The sequence below is a fragment of the Vitis riparia genome, chromosome 10 (genome assembly GCF_004353265.1).
Source record: "Vitis riparia cultivar Riparia Gloire de Montpellier isolate 1030 chromosome 10, EGFV_Vit.rip_1.0, whole genome shotgun sequence".
Taxonomy (NCBI): domain Eukaryota; kingdom Viridiplantae; phylum Streptophyta; class Magnoliopsida; order Vitales; family Vitaceae; genus Vitis; species Vitis riparia.
This window is the reverse complement of record NC_048440.1, coordinates 361402-380739: the sequence shown is the minus strand read 5'-3', so window position 1 is coordinate 380739 and position 19338 is coordinate 361402. Positions and strand designations below refer to the sequence as shown.

General features: G+C 35.7%; 1 protein-coding gene across 1 annotated transcript; it reads left to right on the top strand.

Annotated features, from left to right (window-relative positions):
- Positions 1 to 372: 372 nt before the first annotated feature.
- Positions 373 to 16131, top strand: LOC117924315. Its single transcript, XM_034842923.1, has 8 exons — positions 373 to 751; positions 830 to 917; positions 4801 to 4886; positions 8440 to 8518; positions 8701 to 8760; positions 15373 to 15494; positions 15616 to 15687; positions 15777 to 16131. Exons 1-8 carry the CDS (start codon positions 468 to 470, stop codon positions 15877 to 15879), a joined length of 894 nt encoding a protein of 297 aa, XP_034698814.1. The 5' UTR covers positions 373 to 467; the 3' UTR covers positions 15880 to 16131.
- Positions 16132 to 19338: the final 3207 nt, after the last annotated feature.

The window sequence follows — 19338 nt, the reverse complement described above, 5'->3', positions numbered from 1 at the left end:
ATAGTAAAAAAAACAAAAAAAAAATGGTAAAAATCATATCTCTACAATTTTAACATCATTGAAATTTTTTAGGTGGATGTGTAGATAGGATGAATGTGTGTGGTGATTAGGTCATACAAATATAAATTCTCTCTAGGAAGAAATTAGATGAATGTAAATATAAACTCTTTCCAAAAAATAATTTTTTAAAATTAATTTTTAATTATTTTTAGGAAGAAAATTGTATTTAGGAACTCAAATATGAAAAAAAAAGGTTAAAAAAATTACATATTTTCAGAATAAATTTCAAGAAAAAACTGTTTTTTCTTCTTTAAAACAATCCCAATTGGCAAACAAGCCCTAACAATCCCAATTCGCAAACAAGCCCTTGATACCTTTATTATCAAAATTGTAGAGCTGGGAAGCTGACTTAAAACGAGGAGAAACAGTAGATATGGGAAGAGAAAGGAGAAATAACTAAGAGGAAGATGAACATGGTGTGCTGCAAATCCCATCACCTTCCATGGAAGCCCTTGTCTCCACCTCTGTTTCCCAATCTCAATGACACTATTAATGGCAAGAACAAGCACCCAATGGTATTAACAATGAGCAGTAGCAGCATAGCGGGGTCGCTTTCTGATGAGAATGAGGCAGGGGTACCCAAAGGGAAAGGCTCAGGAACCACAGCCAGAGGAAGGAGATTGCTCAAACTCCGTGAAGAGAAGCGGAAACGCGAATACGACCGCCTCCACAACTACCCTGCCTGGGCCAAGTAACTCTCTCTATACTCTACTGTGAATTTGTTTTTTGAATGACGATTCATTTTTTAATCTTGATTTTTGAAATTCAGAGTTATGGAAGATGCTTGTAAGGATGATGCTGAGCTGCGAGCTGTTCTTGGGGATAGCATTGGCAATCCTGAGCTCATGAGGAAAAGGGTATTCTTTTTCTTCCTTTTTGTTCTCTATCATCGTGTTTGTTACCAAACCCTAGTAGTACTCATACTCTTCTTCTTAATTATCTAAGCCTTTTCTTGTGCTTTTTTAATCAATTATCTAAGTAAATATCAATCAAGACTCGAAGCGTGACCTTGACAAATTGTGGAACCAATGCACGGACGCAAGTTTTGTTTAATGCTTGCTGCCATGATATAACTAATGATCATGTACCACTCAATGATGCCTTGTTCTTGGGTATTTATTTTTCACCTTCTCTTCCCACTGCCATGGCTGGTGGTTCTGCAAATATTCTTTTAACCCCTTTAGGGTTTGGTTTGAATCATGGAAAGTAATAGGGCAAAAGGAAAAAATAGGATGGAATCTCAAACTCTCTTCTTTGGTTCTTCATGGAAAATATGAAAGAAAAATGAAATTATAATGAAAATTATTTAAAAATTTATGCATTTTAAGTAATATTCTCTGAGTAAAAGAGGAATGACATTGGAGAAACACCACAATTTATCATCAAAGATAACATTAGGGATAAAGGTGAGGATTTTGCATAACTATTTGTTGATAGAGGATTTTTTGTGGTGAGGAAGTCAAACATGTTGACATGAGGTAACTGAGTTTGAGTGGGGAGACAAGATGTTTGGAGAATCTAGTAGTGATCTTAAGGAGAATCTTCAAGTAAGGGGCTTAAGTTTCTTTCTTTGATGTTGTTTATATATATATATATATATTTTGATAGATAAACCCACAGAAAATATATTAGATAAAGGGTGCTTAAAAGGCAACCTGAAGCATACAGGGAGTATATATGAGTCACCCAAAAAGCAAGAACAAAAAAGGTAAACACTCACTAGCCCTCAACAAGAACCCAACCAATCAACAAAGTTAATTAAAGAAAAGGGTCCTACATCTAAGCAAGACTTAGCCTAAGACCAAAGATTACAAACAAACGAATTTTTCATTCTTTGAATCGACAAACCCTCATTACCAAAGACTATCTTATTTCTTTCCTTCCAAATCATCCAAAATAAACAGAGAGAAGCTGCCAGCCAAGCCTTTCTACGCTTCTTGTTCACAAAGGAAGCAAACCAACCTAAAAGAGTGTCTCTAACCGTAAGTGGAAGGACCTAATTAACATCAAACAAAGTAAACACAAAATCCCACAAAACCCTCGCCTTGGAGCAATGAACAAGGATGTGATTTATTGTCTCTTCTTCAACACAACTGTTAGCTAAGTTCTAGCCCCTCCGCTTGAGTTGATCTTGGGTTAGGACCTTCCTCCATGAAGCTTCCCAAGCAAAAAAAACCACCTTTGTAGGAACACAAGGGCTTCAAATGATGCTCCACGGAAATGAGACTGCACAACTAGGATCAAGAGTATTATAAAGGGATTTAACAGAAAAAATCTCATTCTTTGTCTATTTCCACACCACCCTGTCCTCCAAACCAGCAGCTAGACTCTTTCCTTGAAGGGTTGAAAGGAGCCTCTCCACTGCCTCCACCTCCCAATCATTGAAAGATCTAGAGAAACGAGGATTCCACCCCCCTTCTTCCCCCAAATAATCCCAACAATCCGCTACCCACGCATCTTTAGAATTCACTAAGGCAAGCAAAGAGGGAAAAGCCTCACGAAGGGAATTATTCCCGCACCAAATGTCCTTCCAAAATCTCACCCTTCTTCCATCCCCCACAGAGAAAGTAATATTTTTAAGCAACAAGGAACCTTCCTTTCTAATTTCCTTCCAAAACCCCACCCCATAGTGCTCCCTAACTTCACGGGAACTCCACCCTCCACCTTCTTCCCCAAACTTCCTACTAATTACAAGCTTCCATAAGGACTCCCTTTCAACTGCATAGCGCTAACTCCATTTGCACAAAAAGGCCCTATTGAGGATAGAAAGATTTCTAATCCCCAATCCACCCTTCTTTTTATCTGAACAAACAACAACCCACTTTACAAGATGGGGCCTCTTCTCCAACGCTCCCCCGCCCCAAAAAAAGTCCCTTTGGATTTTCTCTAGTCTCAATTTAACAACTCTTGGCATTCGCATCAAGGACATGAGATAGATTGGCATGCTAACCAGAGTGCTTTGAATGAGAGTAATTCTCCATCCCTTAGAAATGAACTGCCTCTTCCACAAGGCAAGTCTCTTCCGCATCCTCTTTTCCACACCATCCCAAACCACCACCGACTTGTGCGGAGAACCCAATGGGAGCCCCAAATTAGTGGAAGGAAGAGCTCCCACTTTGCAGCCAAGCTCAAAAGCCAATAACTCTACATTCTCTACTCTTCCCACCGGCAAAATTTCACTCTTATTCAAATTGATACTCAGCCCTGAAATGGCTTTTATATTGCCCTTTTAAATGGAGAATTGAATTCCTATAATTGGGATCTGAATTGTAATGGTTAGCATTAATGAGGTGTTAGTGTCAACATGTGCCTCCTAAAACCCAGTGAGCTATTTTTCTCTCAAATGACCAATGAAGTTTTGACCTGTGTATTGTCTTGTCCTGCCTTAGCAATCCTTCATCATTTGCTGCCAAACTGAGACCCTAAAATCAATCTCAAATACCATTTGATGGAGATGCCAAGATTTCCACCAAGGTGCAATGAGTCCATGTAGAATTCCTTGAGCCCACTCCCAACAACTTGGGCAGGAATTTGTGCTGGGGTGCTTGTCCTAGAGAGCACCTTCCAAAGTCAATTTAAGAGGACAAACTCAATTTTGTGATTTTGGAGAGTGATCAAGGACGTGAGCCCCCTTGATCTTTGAATGCGGCCGAGACAAAGGTTCACCAATAACCTTCTACTTTTAATTTCATATCTACAGAGGCCCATGTGGCATCATGCTAGTGCCATTCCAAAGTGCCCATGTGACATGAAACTTATGGGCCTGCAACACATAACATGTGACATTCATACAGGCAGGGATATCCATATCGGGCACCCAATGGTGAAGCCAACATTCCTTAAAGACTTTAATATTGGTCAAAAAAAAAAAAAAATGGAGAATGAAAGACTCAAAAATGAATGTTAAGGTTTTACTAAAGATTTGGCAATGAGATCTAAATCAAGTTTGAACTTTGGACAAAGAATTGAAAAAATGAATATGCAAACTAGAGACTTCGCCTCCATAGGTGGTATTGGCTTGGGTTTGAACCATATAAAACAAGCCCATACATTTACAATGAGCAAGAAAGGATAGTTATATACTATGTACCCTCTTAAAATAACTAACTATTGAAAGGTTCAACACTCCCATACTATATTTTAGTTCTCTCTCTCTCTAAATTTATTTTGACCTATTGGCTTATGTGCATTGCAAAGAGTTTGCATTGTTTTCTTCCTAGAAAGTTATATACTGAAATTTTTAAATACTTTTGAGTGTAATTTTTATTTATTTTATTTCTTTTTCTAAGAAACTATACTTGTATTGAAAAAATGAAGAATTTGTATAAAACAATTGAGGATGAAAAATCCTCTGAAAAGAAAATGTGGATGAGCAATATAAAGTTGAAATAGAAAGCTTTGGACTTCTCACTTCTAAGGAAAGAAAGCACCATAACTTGAAGGGGCATGAGATTCCAACAAAATCAACTTGACTTTTCATTTTAGTATTTTATTTAAAATTCTTTTGTTATCCCAAGCATTCCCATGTGATAGAAACTAGTAAATACCCAATCCAAAAATCATTAGATAATTTCAAAATAATTAATTTCAACAGTTGGATGGTTGGGGACACCACTCCAAACTTAGCTTTTACAAGTGGTGGAAATCATGCTTTGTTTTGTGAAAGAATTTCTAAAATAGTCTTGCTTATCCATTATGTTTATTGAGGGATACGTAATATATTTGAAAAACTTGTAATAGGTTGAAGAAAGGGTTCGAAAGAAGGGTCGAGATTTTCGGAAATCCAAAACGGGTTCAGTCCTCGCATACAAAGTCAGCTTTAGAGAGTAATTTACCTTTTTGATATAGCTACATATGTTAGATTTTCCTTTGCACTCTCTCGTTCTCTCTCTCTCTCTCTGCGCCTTATTTTTGGGTGAAGTAAGCTTTTAGATATTAATTTCTTGCACAATATTGTCTGAAAGTCATTTGTTGCCTCTCATTTTATTGTTTTAAAAAATTATCTCCAAAGTTGCCTATCAAAAAAGAGTATCTCCAAAGGCTTGACAAAAAGAACAAGAGATGATGTTCATTTAGTGTACGGTATAAGAAAAAAAGATTTTAATATGACAATATTTATGAACCATCCAACAGATTATGTAATTCTTGTTATTATATGATTGGTGATCCATTGCCATTGTTTACAACATCACTTAATAGGGGTATCCATCTTAGTGTTTACTTATCAAAAAAAAAAAAACATCACTTAATAGGGGTAATATGATGTGACTTGTTTAGAACATAATTGGTTCTTAGGGTTGTTAAGGCCACAGAAATTTCTTAGCTGCATTTGATGGTTCGTGCTGTTTATAGTTTTGAAATGGGGAAAGCTGTTACAAAACCATCTTAGAAAGATGGAAGAGGCACTTGGAGTAGTGGAGGAAGATGTTGCAGAACTCTAATTTCTTATTGTCAACTAAAAAGAAAAAAACAGGGGAAACTTCACAACATGTGGGAAGAAAAGGAATATATTTTGACTTTATCATCAGATGGTTGGTTTTGAGTTCAGAAAACATAACTTGAAACGTGATCATCAGTAGGTGTCTGGATTATATTATGGTTAGTTGACAAGGGTAGGTTGATGCAGAGCAATTGGCATCATCAGAGCGAACAGCCCATGTGGAGGCTGTAGAGAGTATAAAAGAATAATGGATTTTTTATTTTTTTTTTGGGTCTTTGTTTTGTCTTGTTTTTTTTTTTTTGCTTGTGCTCCCTGTGATGTGGGTTTCACTTGATCTCACATGAGTCTTACGATTTTGTTTGTTGAGGGGATCCCCCAAGGACTGTCATGTAGCTGATTCTGTAGCTATATTGAGGTGTTGGTTTCTTAGGCCATTTTTTAATTAAAAAAATTCAAAGAGTTCATGCATTAGGTCACTTAGTGAACTGTAGCTTTACGATCATAGATGTATTAGAGTTTAGATTGATCACATCATCTCTATGTCCAAGTTAAGGAATCTATTAATTTCTAGAAGTTATTAGTTGTTGCAAATCATTGGCATGGGGAAGTCTTTTGACCTTTTAAAGGCATTAAATACAATTTACAAGTTCATTATTTTAGGTCGTGTTTGGGCTTTAAACAGAAGTTAATAGAGTTCCAAGCTATTCTATGTAGGTTTGCTTATATCCATTTGAAAGCATGAAGATACTTGAACATGAATTTAAAACTTTGTTTATCTATTGGTGATTTTCCATCAATTTAGATCTCACATGTATTGGTTTGTTTGTGCCTGCCTAGCATTCCACACTTTTTTTTTATTAGGCAAGTAAAGCAATATATTAAGAGATGCCTAGCAAAAAGGCGCACAAAAAAATACATGGAATGTATACAAGGGCTCCACAAGGCAAGAACAAAAAAGAGAAAACAAAAAACACTCCCTCCCCTTACTTGCAACCTAACCAATCAACAAAATCTACCATAAACATGGACACATTCTCTAAACCTCCTTTGATCCACTCCAAAAAAATAATTAGAAAAATGGTTTTAAGTTCTTGATTTAAAGCTCTACATTGTCAAAATCCCTTTGATTTCTCTCTCTTTTTGTCTTTCTATTTGATTCGTTCTTCTTATTTTAAGTTCGTAGTAGTAAATTTTTCATTGACTAATTACTGGCTCTTGGTAGTGCCTATGCAGCTGATGTGTAATTCCATTAGTTTATTCCTTAAAACAATCCAAACCATCAAAGGCAACTTCTCCTCCCATTGGATGGTAAATTAGAGTCAATTGAAGAAGAAATTTGCAGAACTTGCTAGGTGTTGCTGGGCTAGTTTTCATACCCAAATTTTCTATTTTTCATCTTGTGTGGCACCAAGCATGCCATACTTAGTTTGCTAATTCCTATGTTTAAGCATTGCAAACAAAGCACTGATGTTTTTTGGGCAAAATTTCCCAACCTTCTTTTTTCTTTCCACAAGATTACATTGAATGCAACTTTGCTTGCTTTCAGACTAATACCCCTGCTGATTCTAGAAGGTGAGGGTGTCTGAAACAAACTTATGCTGTTCTCTGAAGAAGCTAGAATTGGCGGTTACCACCCAACCGCTTAAGTTTTGGATTAATCAATCAGCCCTTGCCATGGCTGGTTGGTAGTTGTTGCAGTTGCCTAACTGCCATAGGACAACATCAACCTCCTCAATCCTCCTTGTTAACCTATGCTTCTCCTATTGTACCTGTGTGTCTCACCCAAAGAAGCTTGCTAAAGGTCATGCTCAGCATTTGCTTGACCTAATCCTAATGCAAATGCATGCTATCTTTGTATGCTGTGTTGGCCATGACCCTGAGCAGTGGCGGAGCTGGATAGTGCCTAGGAGGGGCAAATGCCCCCCCCTGAAATTTTGATAAAAAAATTACGGGTAGTGGGAATTGATCTAATGACCTTAACTTCTCAGGAAATTAGCTGCCTTACCACCAGGCTACATGAGTAGTTTGAAATCATTATGCCCCCCTAAAGAGCATTCTGATGCTTTAGTGACAGATAAGGGGAAACATTAGGTATCCAAGCTTTCATAAGGGGTTATCTATAAAATTGCCACCATGTCTCTATGTGATTTTTGTTTCTCAACATGGCCACATTCCAAAGAATGCATACTTAAGCTAGTTTTGATTTAACTAATTGAGGTGGATTTCCTAACTTTATTGGATGGTTTAACCGAGGAGACATCCTTTGGCCTCAGAATTTAGAAACCTTCAATTTTAAGAGAGCTTGAAAATGTTTGATCTTGGTGTCTCAAAGAAGAAGAGGGCCATAGTGATTAGACGATGGCATTTATAATATTGTTGACCTTTCAAGAAGTTCAGATTACTCCTGTTGGAAGCCTAGATTGGTCAACCAGGTTGTAGATTGGCTGGCAGGCAAGGAACCTCAGTGCAAAGGCTTTTCTCAAGGATTTCTTCCCCCCTCAAGTTTTTTTTTTTTTTTCTCTTTATGTCAGTTCCTTTTGGTGCACATTTTTGTTTCCAGTTCAGTGGGTTGTTGTTCTTAATAAAGTGTAGTTGTAAGCATTAAAAAAAAAAAACTCAAATTCAGAGTTCTGTACCTTTAGTCTAGGTGGTGTTGTAACATTGTTGGTGGGATCATTACACATCATTTGTATTAATAATAATCAAAGCATGATGATGATCAGTAACAGATTTTCCTTGAATAAGTTCCATATACTGCCAATTGGTGAATGAGGTCATCATGGTCATGCTGCTTCCCTGAGATAGCTGAAAAGCTGTATTGACACCCTGACTTTGTAAAGTAGTATTTTAGTTTGGTTAATTTTATCCTCTCCCAAGCTGGAGAAGATACTTAATTTCCATTCTAATTCTTTTCTTCTTTTTCTTTGGTGGCTGCACAGCTTCAACCCTGTTGATTCGTATATATGGTTTGAATTATATGGATCACCATCTGATCGGGATGTTGACCTTATTGGTAGTGTAAGTGAATTCTTTTGCTTTCTCTCTCTAGTTCCTTCACCTTGTACTGAATTCCTGTTAAAAATTGTCAGTCTCATGGATGATATAAAGTGTATATCATTTTCCTTTTCTTTTGTTTAATTCTATGTAGCTTGTTACGTTTACAAAATATGCAAATTACTAATGGGAAAAAAAATATGCAGGTTATTCAGTCATGGTATGTTATGGGGCGTTTGGGTGCTTTTAACTCGTCTAATCTACAGGTTCGGTCATAGTTCATTTTGCATCATTGTCTCTCATTATTCTTCTTTTTCATTATGTTTGTTGGGCTGTTTGTGCACATGTCTGCTTGCATGGTCTAGTAAATCCCAATGGTTTTAATTCACAATGATCATAGTAGTTTTTAAGTTTTTATATTACATTGGCTTTTTGGCTAATATTATTCTTTATATCTTCTCTTCCTGTTATATCTGATGATAACCTTATCATCACATCTGAAATTAAATTAGGATAGGAAAGAACTTCATTTTTTGGAAACAAGGTTGGCGTATGAGTCACTAAATCATATTCAAAATCTCTAGAAGGCATTGGAGCTGAAAGGTTTAGGATGATGGAATTAGCCAATATGAATACTATGGGATTTTTTTTAGGAAGAGATCTTGGCTCTAAACTGATCTGAATCTTAAGTTCCTTAGATGACACCCTTCTTTTATAGGATTAGAAAATGAATTAAGAAATGCCAAAAGGGTGTGACCTAGGCAGGGATGAAAATGTCGAGATATATTGGTGATATTTCGCCGATATATTGTGTATCGGTAAGCTCCGACACGATACATGCATAGGGAATATCGGAGCCACAATATTTCCAATAAAATTGCCATTTTTTGGTGATATATCGGTGATACACCAATATTTTCATGATATTTCGGTAGTTGCACCAATGTATCAGTGCCCCATCACCCCATTTTTTTTTTCCCAAAATTCTTCTAATTGGCCCAGGCCCAACTCTCGCTCATGCCAGCCTAGCGCCAGTTTGGCGTGCACTGCACGCCTATGAGCCCTCCTCCACTCCAAGGATACACCTTTTTGGTGTTATGGATTGTCGATGTGGGATTCCAAGAAGTGGGATTTTTAAAAGTTAAGGAAAATCCATTTGAACCCCCAACCTCATGCTCACAATCACCCACCAACACCAGCCGACCAACTATGCTTTTGTTGATTAAATGTACATATTATATATATATATGTACATTATTAGCATTAGATATTTTTACCATATATATAAACAAATATTATAAATTATAATTATATATATATATATATATATATTATAAATTAATCATAATAAATTTAGTATAAATAAATTAATTTTGGTTATGGTGACTTTTATATAATAATTACATATAAAATAAATATCAATTTTTGGATAAAATTATCAAAATTTTAAAATAGAAAATACTTATACAAATTATCATCATTTTTTTATGTCATTAAATATATCCAAATTAGATGAATATGCATAAAATATGTTTTCAAGTTATAAACATTATTATTAAATATCACAACTGTATATATATCATCATTTATTTTTGACACGAAATATGAGATGAAAAATAATAAGTTCTATATTTTAGATTGACTATACACACTGTTTATATAGGAGATTACAAGAGAAGAAATAGGAAACAAGAGACATAATAGGAAACTAACTTATTCCTAAATCATAGAACTATCTATTTATAGAAATAGGAAACTAACATAATAGGAAAATAATTCTCCTATTCTATTTACAGCTCAACACTCCTCCTCAAGCTGAGGAATAGATGTCTTCCATTCCCAGCTTGAATACAAGATCGTGAAACATTGAACTGTTCAGCCCTTTTGTTAGGATATCTGCTAATTGATGTTCTGATGGAACATAGGACATACACACTACTTCTTCCTCCAATTTTTCTTTGATGAAATGCCTATCAATCTCAATATGTTTTGTCTTATCTTGTTGTATAGGGTTATGAGCAATATTGATAGCTAACTTGTTGTCACAATAGAGCTTCATAGGACCATCCCACTTGATTCTCAAATCATTTCAGCCAAAGTAGTTCACATAACCCTTGAGCAATGACCCTAAAATCTGATTCTGTAGACAACTTTGCTACCACATTCTGTTTTTTACTTCTCCATGTTACCAGATTACCTCCAAGAAAAGTACAATACCCTATAATTGATCTTCGATCCACTAGGGAACCTGCATAGTTAGCGTCGGTGTATGCTTCTAGAGCAATAGTATTGTTCTTCTTGAACAAAATTCCTTTCCCGGGGTTGCTTTTCAAATAATGCAGCACCCTGTAAGTAGCTTGAAGATGAGGTTCTCTTGGATCATGCATGGATTGACTGATCACGCTCATCGAGTAGGCGATGTCTGACCAAGTGTGAGCAAGGTATATGAGCCTACCAACCAGCCTCTGGTACATTCTTTTATCCACCACTGGTTCTTCTTTAGCTTCTCCCAACTTGTGGTTTGGATCCATTGGGGTAGAGACTGGTTTACACGCAATCTTCCTTGTTTCTGCCAATAAATCAGTCACATACTTTTGTTGAGAGATGAAGATCCCTTGTGTGGAATATGACATCTCAATACCGAGGAAGTACTTTAGTTTCCTTAGTTCCTTTATCTCAAACTTTGTTGCTAATCTCTACTTCACTTCATGCTTTTCTCTCTCATCATTTCCAATCACTATGATGTCGTCAACATAGACTAGAAGAGCAGTTACTCCCCCGACAGCCGAGTGCTTAATGAAGAGAGTGTGGTCATCTTGGCTTTGTTTGTACTCAGACTCTTTCATGACTTTTGCAAATCTCCTAAACCAAGCCCTAGGAGATTGTTTTAGCCCATAAAGGGCCTTTTTCAGCTTGCACACCTTGTTACCTGTGTTTCCCTCAAATCCCGGTAAGATGTTCATGTAAATCTCTTCATCTAAATCACCATGAAGAATTGCATTCTTAACATCATATTGTAGGAGTTGCCAATTGTAATGGGCAGTTAGTGACAACAGGATTCTTACAGTATTCATTTTTGCAACTGGAGCAAAAGTCTCCTGATAATCAACTCCATAAGTTTGAGTGTACCCTTTGGCTACCAATCTTGTTTTATGTCTCTCAAGAGATCCATCAGCCTTATATTTTAGTGTGAAAATCCACTTGCAATCAACAATATTTTTCCCTTTCGGTCTTTCAACAATCTCCCATGTTTTATTCTTTTTTAATGCACTCATCTCCTCTTTCATAGCATCCTTCCATTCCCTTTTTGTCAATGCCTTAGGAACAATGTTAGGGATGATAGTGGTGTTTAGACTCACAATAAAATTCTTGTGGGCTGGTGATAGGTGCTCAAGAGACACATAGTGTGATAGTGGATAGAGTGGTCGGTTACTGCATTCTTTGGTGCCTTTTCTGACAATAATGGGAAGGTTTAGGTCGAGGTCTAGGTCTAGGTCTAGGTTGTCTGTTGAGTCAATGGAAGTTTTACCAGGTTGTGTATGTAAAGGTAGGTCTGATCTTACCGTGATTTCATTCCTAGGGTCTGAGTTGGATTCTTGGACCTGCTTTTGTTCTAGAATGGCCTTTTCCCTTGAACACTCCTTAGGAAACTGTGGAAAATTGCGAGTAACACTGGCTGGAACAGGGGATGACATGGGTTCAGTGGTAAAATTGGGTGACTCAGGTGTGATTGACTCGGATGACTTAGGTTCTTCATCACCATGGGTTGAGACATGAGGAAGATCAAGAGGTTCAAAAGACTCACAAGGACTATCTTCCATCATTGAAATCTCTCCCTGAAGAGAGGACTTGGGGAAAAAAAGTTAATTTTCTGTGAAGGTGACATCTACAGAGATGTAAAATTTTCTAGCTGAGGGATTGTAACACTTGTATCCTTTTTGAGTGGATGAGTAACCAAGAAAGACACATTTTATGGCTCGGGGGTCTAGCTAGTCTCTATGCTGGCTGTGGACATGAACAAATGCAGTGCACCCACCCAAATACCCTAGGAGTGAGCCCATTTGAGGTTCTGAAGTGTGGATAGAAACTCTGAAATATCTCTACGGGGCTTTTGTTCTCTAACACTCGTGAGGGAATTCTATTTATCATGTATGTGGCAGTAAGAACAGTTTCCCCCCAATAGGACTTAGGAACATTTCCTTAAAAGAGTAAGGCTCAGGTTGTGTTGAGTAAATGCCCATTTTTCCTCTTGGCTACCCCATTTTGTTGGGGTGTGTTAACACATGATGAGTCATGGAGAATGCCCTGTGATTGAAAATAGGGTGACAAAATCTGGTTGAAGTAATCTCTAGCATTGTCTGTCCTAAAGCTTTTTATTTTAACCCCAAATTGGTTTTGAACCATTGAGTGGAAATTAGGTATAACAATGCTAACATCATATTTTTGTTTAAGAAGAAAGATCCATGTGACCCGAGTGCAGTCATCAATTAAGGATACAAACCAACGAGCCCTAAAAACATTAGGTATAGTCAAAGGACTCCATATGTCACTATGAATCAAATGAAAAGGATGAGAACTTCTTTTATTGCTAATAGGAAAAGAGACACGAGTATGTTTTGCCAATTCACAAGTTTCGCAATGAAACTCAGAAATATCTAATCCTTGGAACAAATGAGGAAACATAACCTTTAAAACCCTAAAAGATGAATGACCTAGACGTAGGTGATACAACCAAATGGTATCTTTATTTGAGGAATTGAGAAAAGACAACGACAAATTATTATTAGTTTTCTGAGATGATTCAAGGTGGTAAAAACCGCTCCTTTCCTCAACAAGTCCAATCCTCCTCCCCGAGCCTTGTTCTTGAAAAACACAATAAGAAGGGAAAAAAATAGCACAACATTTAAGATCATGGGTAAGCTTTTGAATGGAAACAAGGTTGGCCGACAATTTTGGTACATGGAGGACATTTTTAAGAATAAGGGTAGGTATGATGTATGTGTCTCTGAAACCTGCAACGGTAGCTAAAGAGCCATTGGCCACAACAATTTTCTTGTTACTTGGGTTTGGGGTATAGGTATGGAAAAGTTGAGATTTGGTGGTCTTATGGTCTGTGGCACCGGAGTCTATTATCCAAGAGTCATCATAAATCCTGTGTGAGACATTTATGCAAAAAGAGAGTGAAGGTGTACCTGAAAGAGCCAAAGAACAAGTTCCAGTAGGTTTGTCAAGGGATCCCAATTGAGACCATTTAAGGTAATTTTTTCCATCCAGCCTATACACAGCCTGAATGTTTTGCAATTCCCTGGGTTGTTGAAATCGAACAATCTCCTCCGATTGTGCTGTAGTGGTCGTCTTTGCAACCTCAGACATCTACCACGAAAAAACCTGATCTCTTGGAAATTAAGGCAGATCGCGAAAAAAAAAAAAAAAAAAAAACCAATAACAATGAAGGCTAGTAAAAGAACACGTGAATAAAAAAAATCCAGCTATGAAAGCCAGAATGATGCCCAGGTCTTAAAAACCTACAGCTTTGATACCATGACACGAAATATGGAATGAAAAATAATAAGTTTTGAATTTTAGATTGACTATACATACAGTTTATATAGGAGATTACAAAACAAGAAATAGGAAACAAGAGACATAATAGGAAACTAACTTATTCCTAAACTAACTTATTCCTAAATCATAAAATTATCTATTTACAGAAATAAGAAACTAATAAAACTATCTATTTACAAAAATAGGAAACTAACATAATAGGAAAATACTTATCCTATTCTATTTACAACTCAACAATTTTATATCATTTAATATAATTGAATTAAATAGATTATAATTTTGATATTAAATATATTTTTAAATTAGACATATTATAGTCGAATCTCACAATATTATTATGAAATAATATTTTATGTAATTTAATAATAAATGTACACTTATAAAATTCATATTTTTTATCGATGTATATGATATTATTATAAAATATGATAAATTATATCATGCATATATCAAATTCTTCAACAAAACAACTTTAAAATGTCTATTATATTTCTAATTACATTTCTACAAGGTTTTTATTACATTTCCATGAATTTTGATTAATTTTAGATCTATCTATATTTTTTTTCAAAATATTTGCCGATATATCCGTAAAATTAAAGTACCAATATATCCGTAATTACCAATATTTTCATCCTTAGACCTAGGTACTGGTATGCATACAAGAAATTCCCAAAGAGAAAAAAAAATTAAAGCAAAGAGTAGGGGATATAAAACAAAGTTTCTCAAATGGGTTACCTCAAGCTCAAGTTTAACAGGTGCTTGTTGGGTTGCGATAGTTATTGGACATTAATTAAGATAATTGCTTTTGCTTTTTATTTTTATTTGCTAAAATTCTGCTAAGTCTCTTAGTCCTTTGTTTGATATGTTAAAACTCATGATCAATTATTTTTACAGTTTGGATAAATTTGGATTATAGTTTTCGAATATTATGCCCATATCTTTTCCCTTCTATGTCATTAGAAACCCTACTAGCATCTTGCATTGAAGTTCCTACCATTTAACCCAGAAATATGGTAGTTGTAGGTCAATATCTCTTATAAATGGAATTGACATAATATCCATTTGTATTGGATAAAAATACAACAGGTTATGTAGATAATACGACAAAGGCAGATCCAATTTATTTTTTAAATTGCTCTATTGACCTTTTGCCTGAAAAAGGGAGATGTCTATGTCAATCATCCTCACTTTCACTTGTTGAGAACTTCTGACGCTTTTTAGTGACTGTTATTATCACTGCTAATTTGTTCTTTTCAGTTTTAGTTTTGTGTAAACCATAGTGAAGCATCTTAATACCATGTCAATGACAGTTGGCAAATTCATCAATGGAGTACAATCCCCTCTATGATGCGGATAAAGGTTTCAAATTAATGCCTTCATCATTCCATGATATCAGTGATGTTGAGTTCCAGGACAACTGGGGCCGGGTGTGGTATGAGTTTCTGTAGTCAAGTTGCAATTTTAAGATTCACACCAGCAATTTTTTTTTTTTTTTTTATTCTTCTCTATGTAAAAGAGGTTAATTTTCTTTTTCTTTTTTTCTTTTCCAACAGGGTAGACCTTGGTACATCTGATTTTTTTGCCATTGATGTGCTCCTCAACTGCTTGACTGTTTTGAGCTCGGAGTAAGTTTTTTATCCAGTGGAGCAAAAGCCAAAATTGTACATCAAATGGTGTTTCTAGTTTTACACTCGTACTCTTCTCTTGATGGCAGGTATTTAGGCATTCAACAGGTGGTTTTTGGTGGTCGTAACATGGGTGATTGGGAAGAGGGGATGACGAGCCCTGAGTATGGGTACAAGTACTTCAAGATCTGAATCGAGAACTGTCTCAGTTAAATTCGGCCGTTGGTTTAGGAACTGCAGAATGTTGTTTAGAGCCGAATGATAATGATATACACCCATGTATGATCCTCTTTTGATTTGTTTCCATGAGTGATGGATGTTGTTGAGCTCTCACAATGTCAAACCAGAACCATTACTCTCAGATTGCAATGTAAAATTCAGGTACAAGCTCTGATATGTTTATTATTTGCAAAGCGTATACAGATCTTCTGATTGTTGGACAAATGATTATTCTGAAAACATTCTTCTTTCCAGCTACTTTTTTGGCAAATGAATTAATTATATCCAAATTTTGTAAAGATGAATAAACAGGATGCAAAAAATATTTCAGAATAAGATATACACTGAAAAAATTGCATTTATAACAAATTCATATCAATCCCGAGGTTTGTAGTTGGATTTAACCATTTTGATAATATATCAAAGTCCTTTGATATGGTACTTGTTGACCAATTGGAATGCATATGAGTTCCGTCAGTTGCATCAACAACACCCAGCCCAGCATTGCAATTACTTTTTCAGGTCTAATAAATTGTTTCTTGTAGAAGAATGATACAAATATAATATAAAAAACTATGAAGTGCTTCCTTTCAGTGGGGTCACCCCAATTTCCCCCGCTAGTTTCAACATATTAAGCCATTTCTCTACAAAATGTATAGTAAAATGGTCTTATTATTATAAATTAATTGAAATCTCTAAAAGCAATAGAACAACTATAATTTAAGAATGTGACAACATCATTTGGATTAATTAAGATACAGTGGAGAGTAGAGATCTAAAAGAAATAATTGCGAAATGTTCTCAAAAAATTGAATAAGAACTTTTAGTTTTCTTTCATATATTTATATATTGATTAACAACGATAGCCATATGTAATGACAAACTGTAACTACATAACAAACATAACAAAATTAGTTTCTAACTTTAAACTAACTATACTTAACATCCCCCACAAGCAAAAGTGAGTATTTGATTTGAGATTAAGCTTGGATGAAAGCTGATCAAAACGTGACTTAGGGACTTCGTAAAGATATCAACCATTTGATCATTAGTTGAAACATATCAAACATCAAGCTTGTTAGCAACAGCACGTTCTTGAACAACATGTATATCTATCCTAATATGTTTCATTCTAGCATGTAACATAGGATTTGAAGCTAGGGAACCAACACTTTGGTTATCACACCACAAAACAGGGTTCGAAGAGATTGTGATGCCTATTTCAATGAAAAGAGATTGAAGCCGTACTATCTCTATAGTGGCTTAAGCCAAGGTGTGATACTCTTCCTCTGTTGATGAGTGAGCTACAATTTTTTGTTTTCGAGAGCTCCAAGTAATTAACTTTCCTCCTAAGTAGATACAATAACTAGTGGTGGAGTGATGACCATCAATGCAACTAGCCCAATCAGCTCGGAAAATCATTCAAGATGAAGATGTGAGGCAAGTTTGCAGAGAATGCAATGATCAATGGTGCCCCTTAAGTAACGAAGAACTCTTTTACAAGCCTTCTGATGATTCTTAGCTGGTGCATGTAGGAATTGGCTAAGTTTATTGATAGAAATTACAATATCAGGGTGTGTCATGGTGAGATATTCTAAAATGCCAATTCTACTTCTATATAAAGCGGAATTAGAAAGGAGTACACCATCATGAAGGGAAAGCTTTTTGTTGGAACACATTGGAGTAGAGGTAGCCCTGGCATTTGTCATTGCAGTTTTTTGAAGTAAGTTAACGGACGGTGTACTCTAATTAAGATGCAAACCTGCCGAAGAGCTGTGAGCTTCAAATCCTAGAAAGCAACTGACAAAACCAAGCGTTTTTAGAGCAAACTCAAAATTCAGGTCATGAATGATGCTTTGAATAAGGCTAGAGTTACTTCCTATGACAAGCATATCATCATACACAAGAAGTAAAAGAAGATGATCATGAGATTTATGAATGAATAAAGAGTTGTTCAGAGTTATGAAATCCCCATTTATAAAGGGCACCTTTGAGTTTGTCAAACCAAGCACACGAAGCTTGCTTTAATCCATAAAGTGCTTTGTGGAGTTTGCAAACATAGGATGGTTTGGAGGAATCAATGAACCCTTTGATCTAGTTGAGCCATGTAAACAGTTTCTCGAAGATCACTATTGAGAAAAACATTATTTATATCTGTGATCACTATTGAGAAAAACATTATTTATATCTATTTATTGAATATCCTAGTGATAAGTGACAACAACACTAAATATAACTCTAATGGTTAATGGCTTTATAATAGGGTTGAATGTTTCAAAATAAGCAAGGCTTGAATTTTGTTGAAAGCCTTTAGCAACAAGGCGAGCTTGTGTAGCGTTGAATGCTACCATTAGTATTTAACTCAAAAAATCCATTTGCTTCCAATAATATTCATATTTGTAGTGGTTGGAACTAAACTCCATGTTTTGTTGCACAATAAGGTATGAAACTCATCCTCCATGACAGATTTTCAACTGGTATTGGTCAAAACATATCCAACATTTTTAAGAAGAACAACTATAGTAGACTCATTTGCACAACCAAAGGACGTATGCTATAATTTAAGTTTGAAAATTCCATCGTTGGATCTAGTGATCATAAGATGAGACAATATGATTGGTTTAGGTAGTGAAGCAAGGGTGGGCGAGGCAACAATTTTTAGGATAGAGCCTTTAAAAGGATGACATGACATAAAAGATTTGAAATTTGTTATTCATTTAATGATATTCTAGTTTTACTTTTATCTATCCTTATTACATGTATTGTACTTTATGGGTATTCTTGCCCAGTATCTCTTACGTTGTACATGATTTGAGTGTATTAAGAGTTTCACGGAAGATCTAAGTCATGAGTTCCTTGCAAGTAGATGATTTGTTCACAACTAGTTCATGAACTTAGGCAATGCATTAGAGGTTATAGTGCACTACTTTCTAATTGGAGGCATGGTTGGTTTTAGTCATTAGGATGAGTTTCCCATGGTGAGTGCACTAGTGTATATGATAACCACACACTGGATAAAACCTATGATGACTTATGACATAAGACTATCAAGTAGTCATAACTTCACAAAACTGTTTTATTATATTGTCTCTCAACATTGAGAGAATATTGAGTTTGTGTTAAAGTTAGCAATAGTTTTGACCTACAGGTGAGATCAGAAGTTGATCATATATTCCTTGATGCACCATGATATCTTATGGGATTGAGGCATTGTATCCTCTTGGGTGATCCTACGAAGGCGTATTTATTTAAACTATGGTCATAGTAGTTCCTTTAATTAAACTTGATATAAGCTCTTGGAGAGCTAAGATATGTTAGTTGAACACATAATAGAAGGATCTATAACTCAAGGATAGTAAAGGTAGTTGGGAAAGGTTGATAACTTTCATGTTATTAGACTATGGACGTCAGTTCATAAGGAGACTAAACACA

Coding starts and splice junctions, on each gene's coding strand:
- LOC117924315 (XM_034842923.1), top strand. CDS start 468: ATGAACATGGTGTGCTGCAAATCCCATCACCTTCCATGGAAGCCCTTG. Junction 4,887..8,439: donor TACAAAGTCAGCTTTAGAGA/GTAATTTACCTT, acceptor GTGGCTGCACAG/CTTCAACCCTGTTGATTCGT. Junction 15,495..15,615: donor GACAACTGGGGCCGGGTGTG/GTATGAGTTTCT, acceptor CTTTTCCAACAG/GGTAGACCTTGGTACATCTG.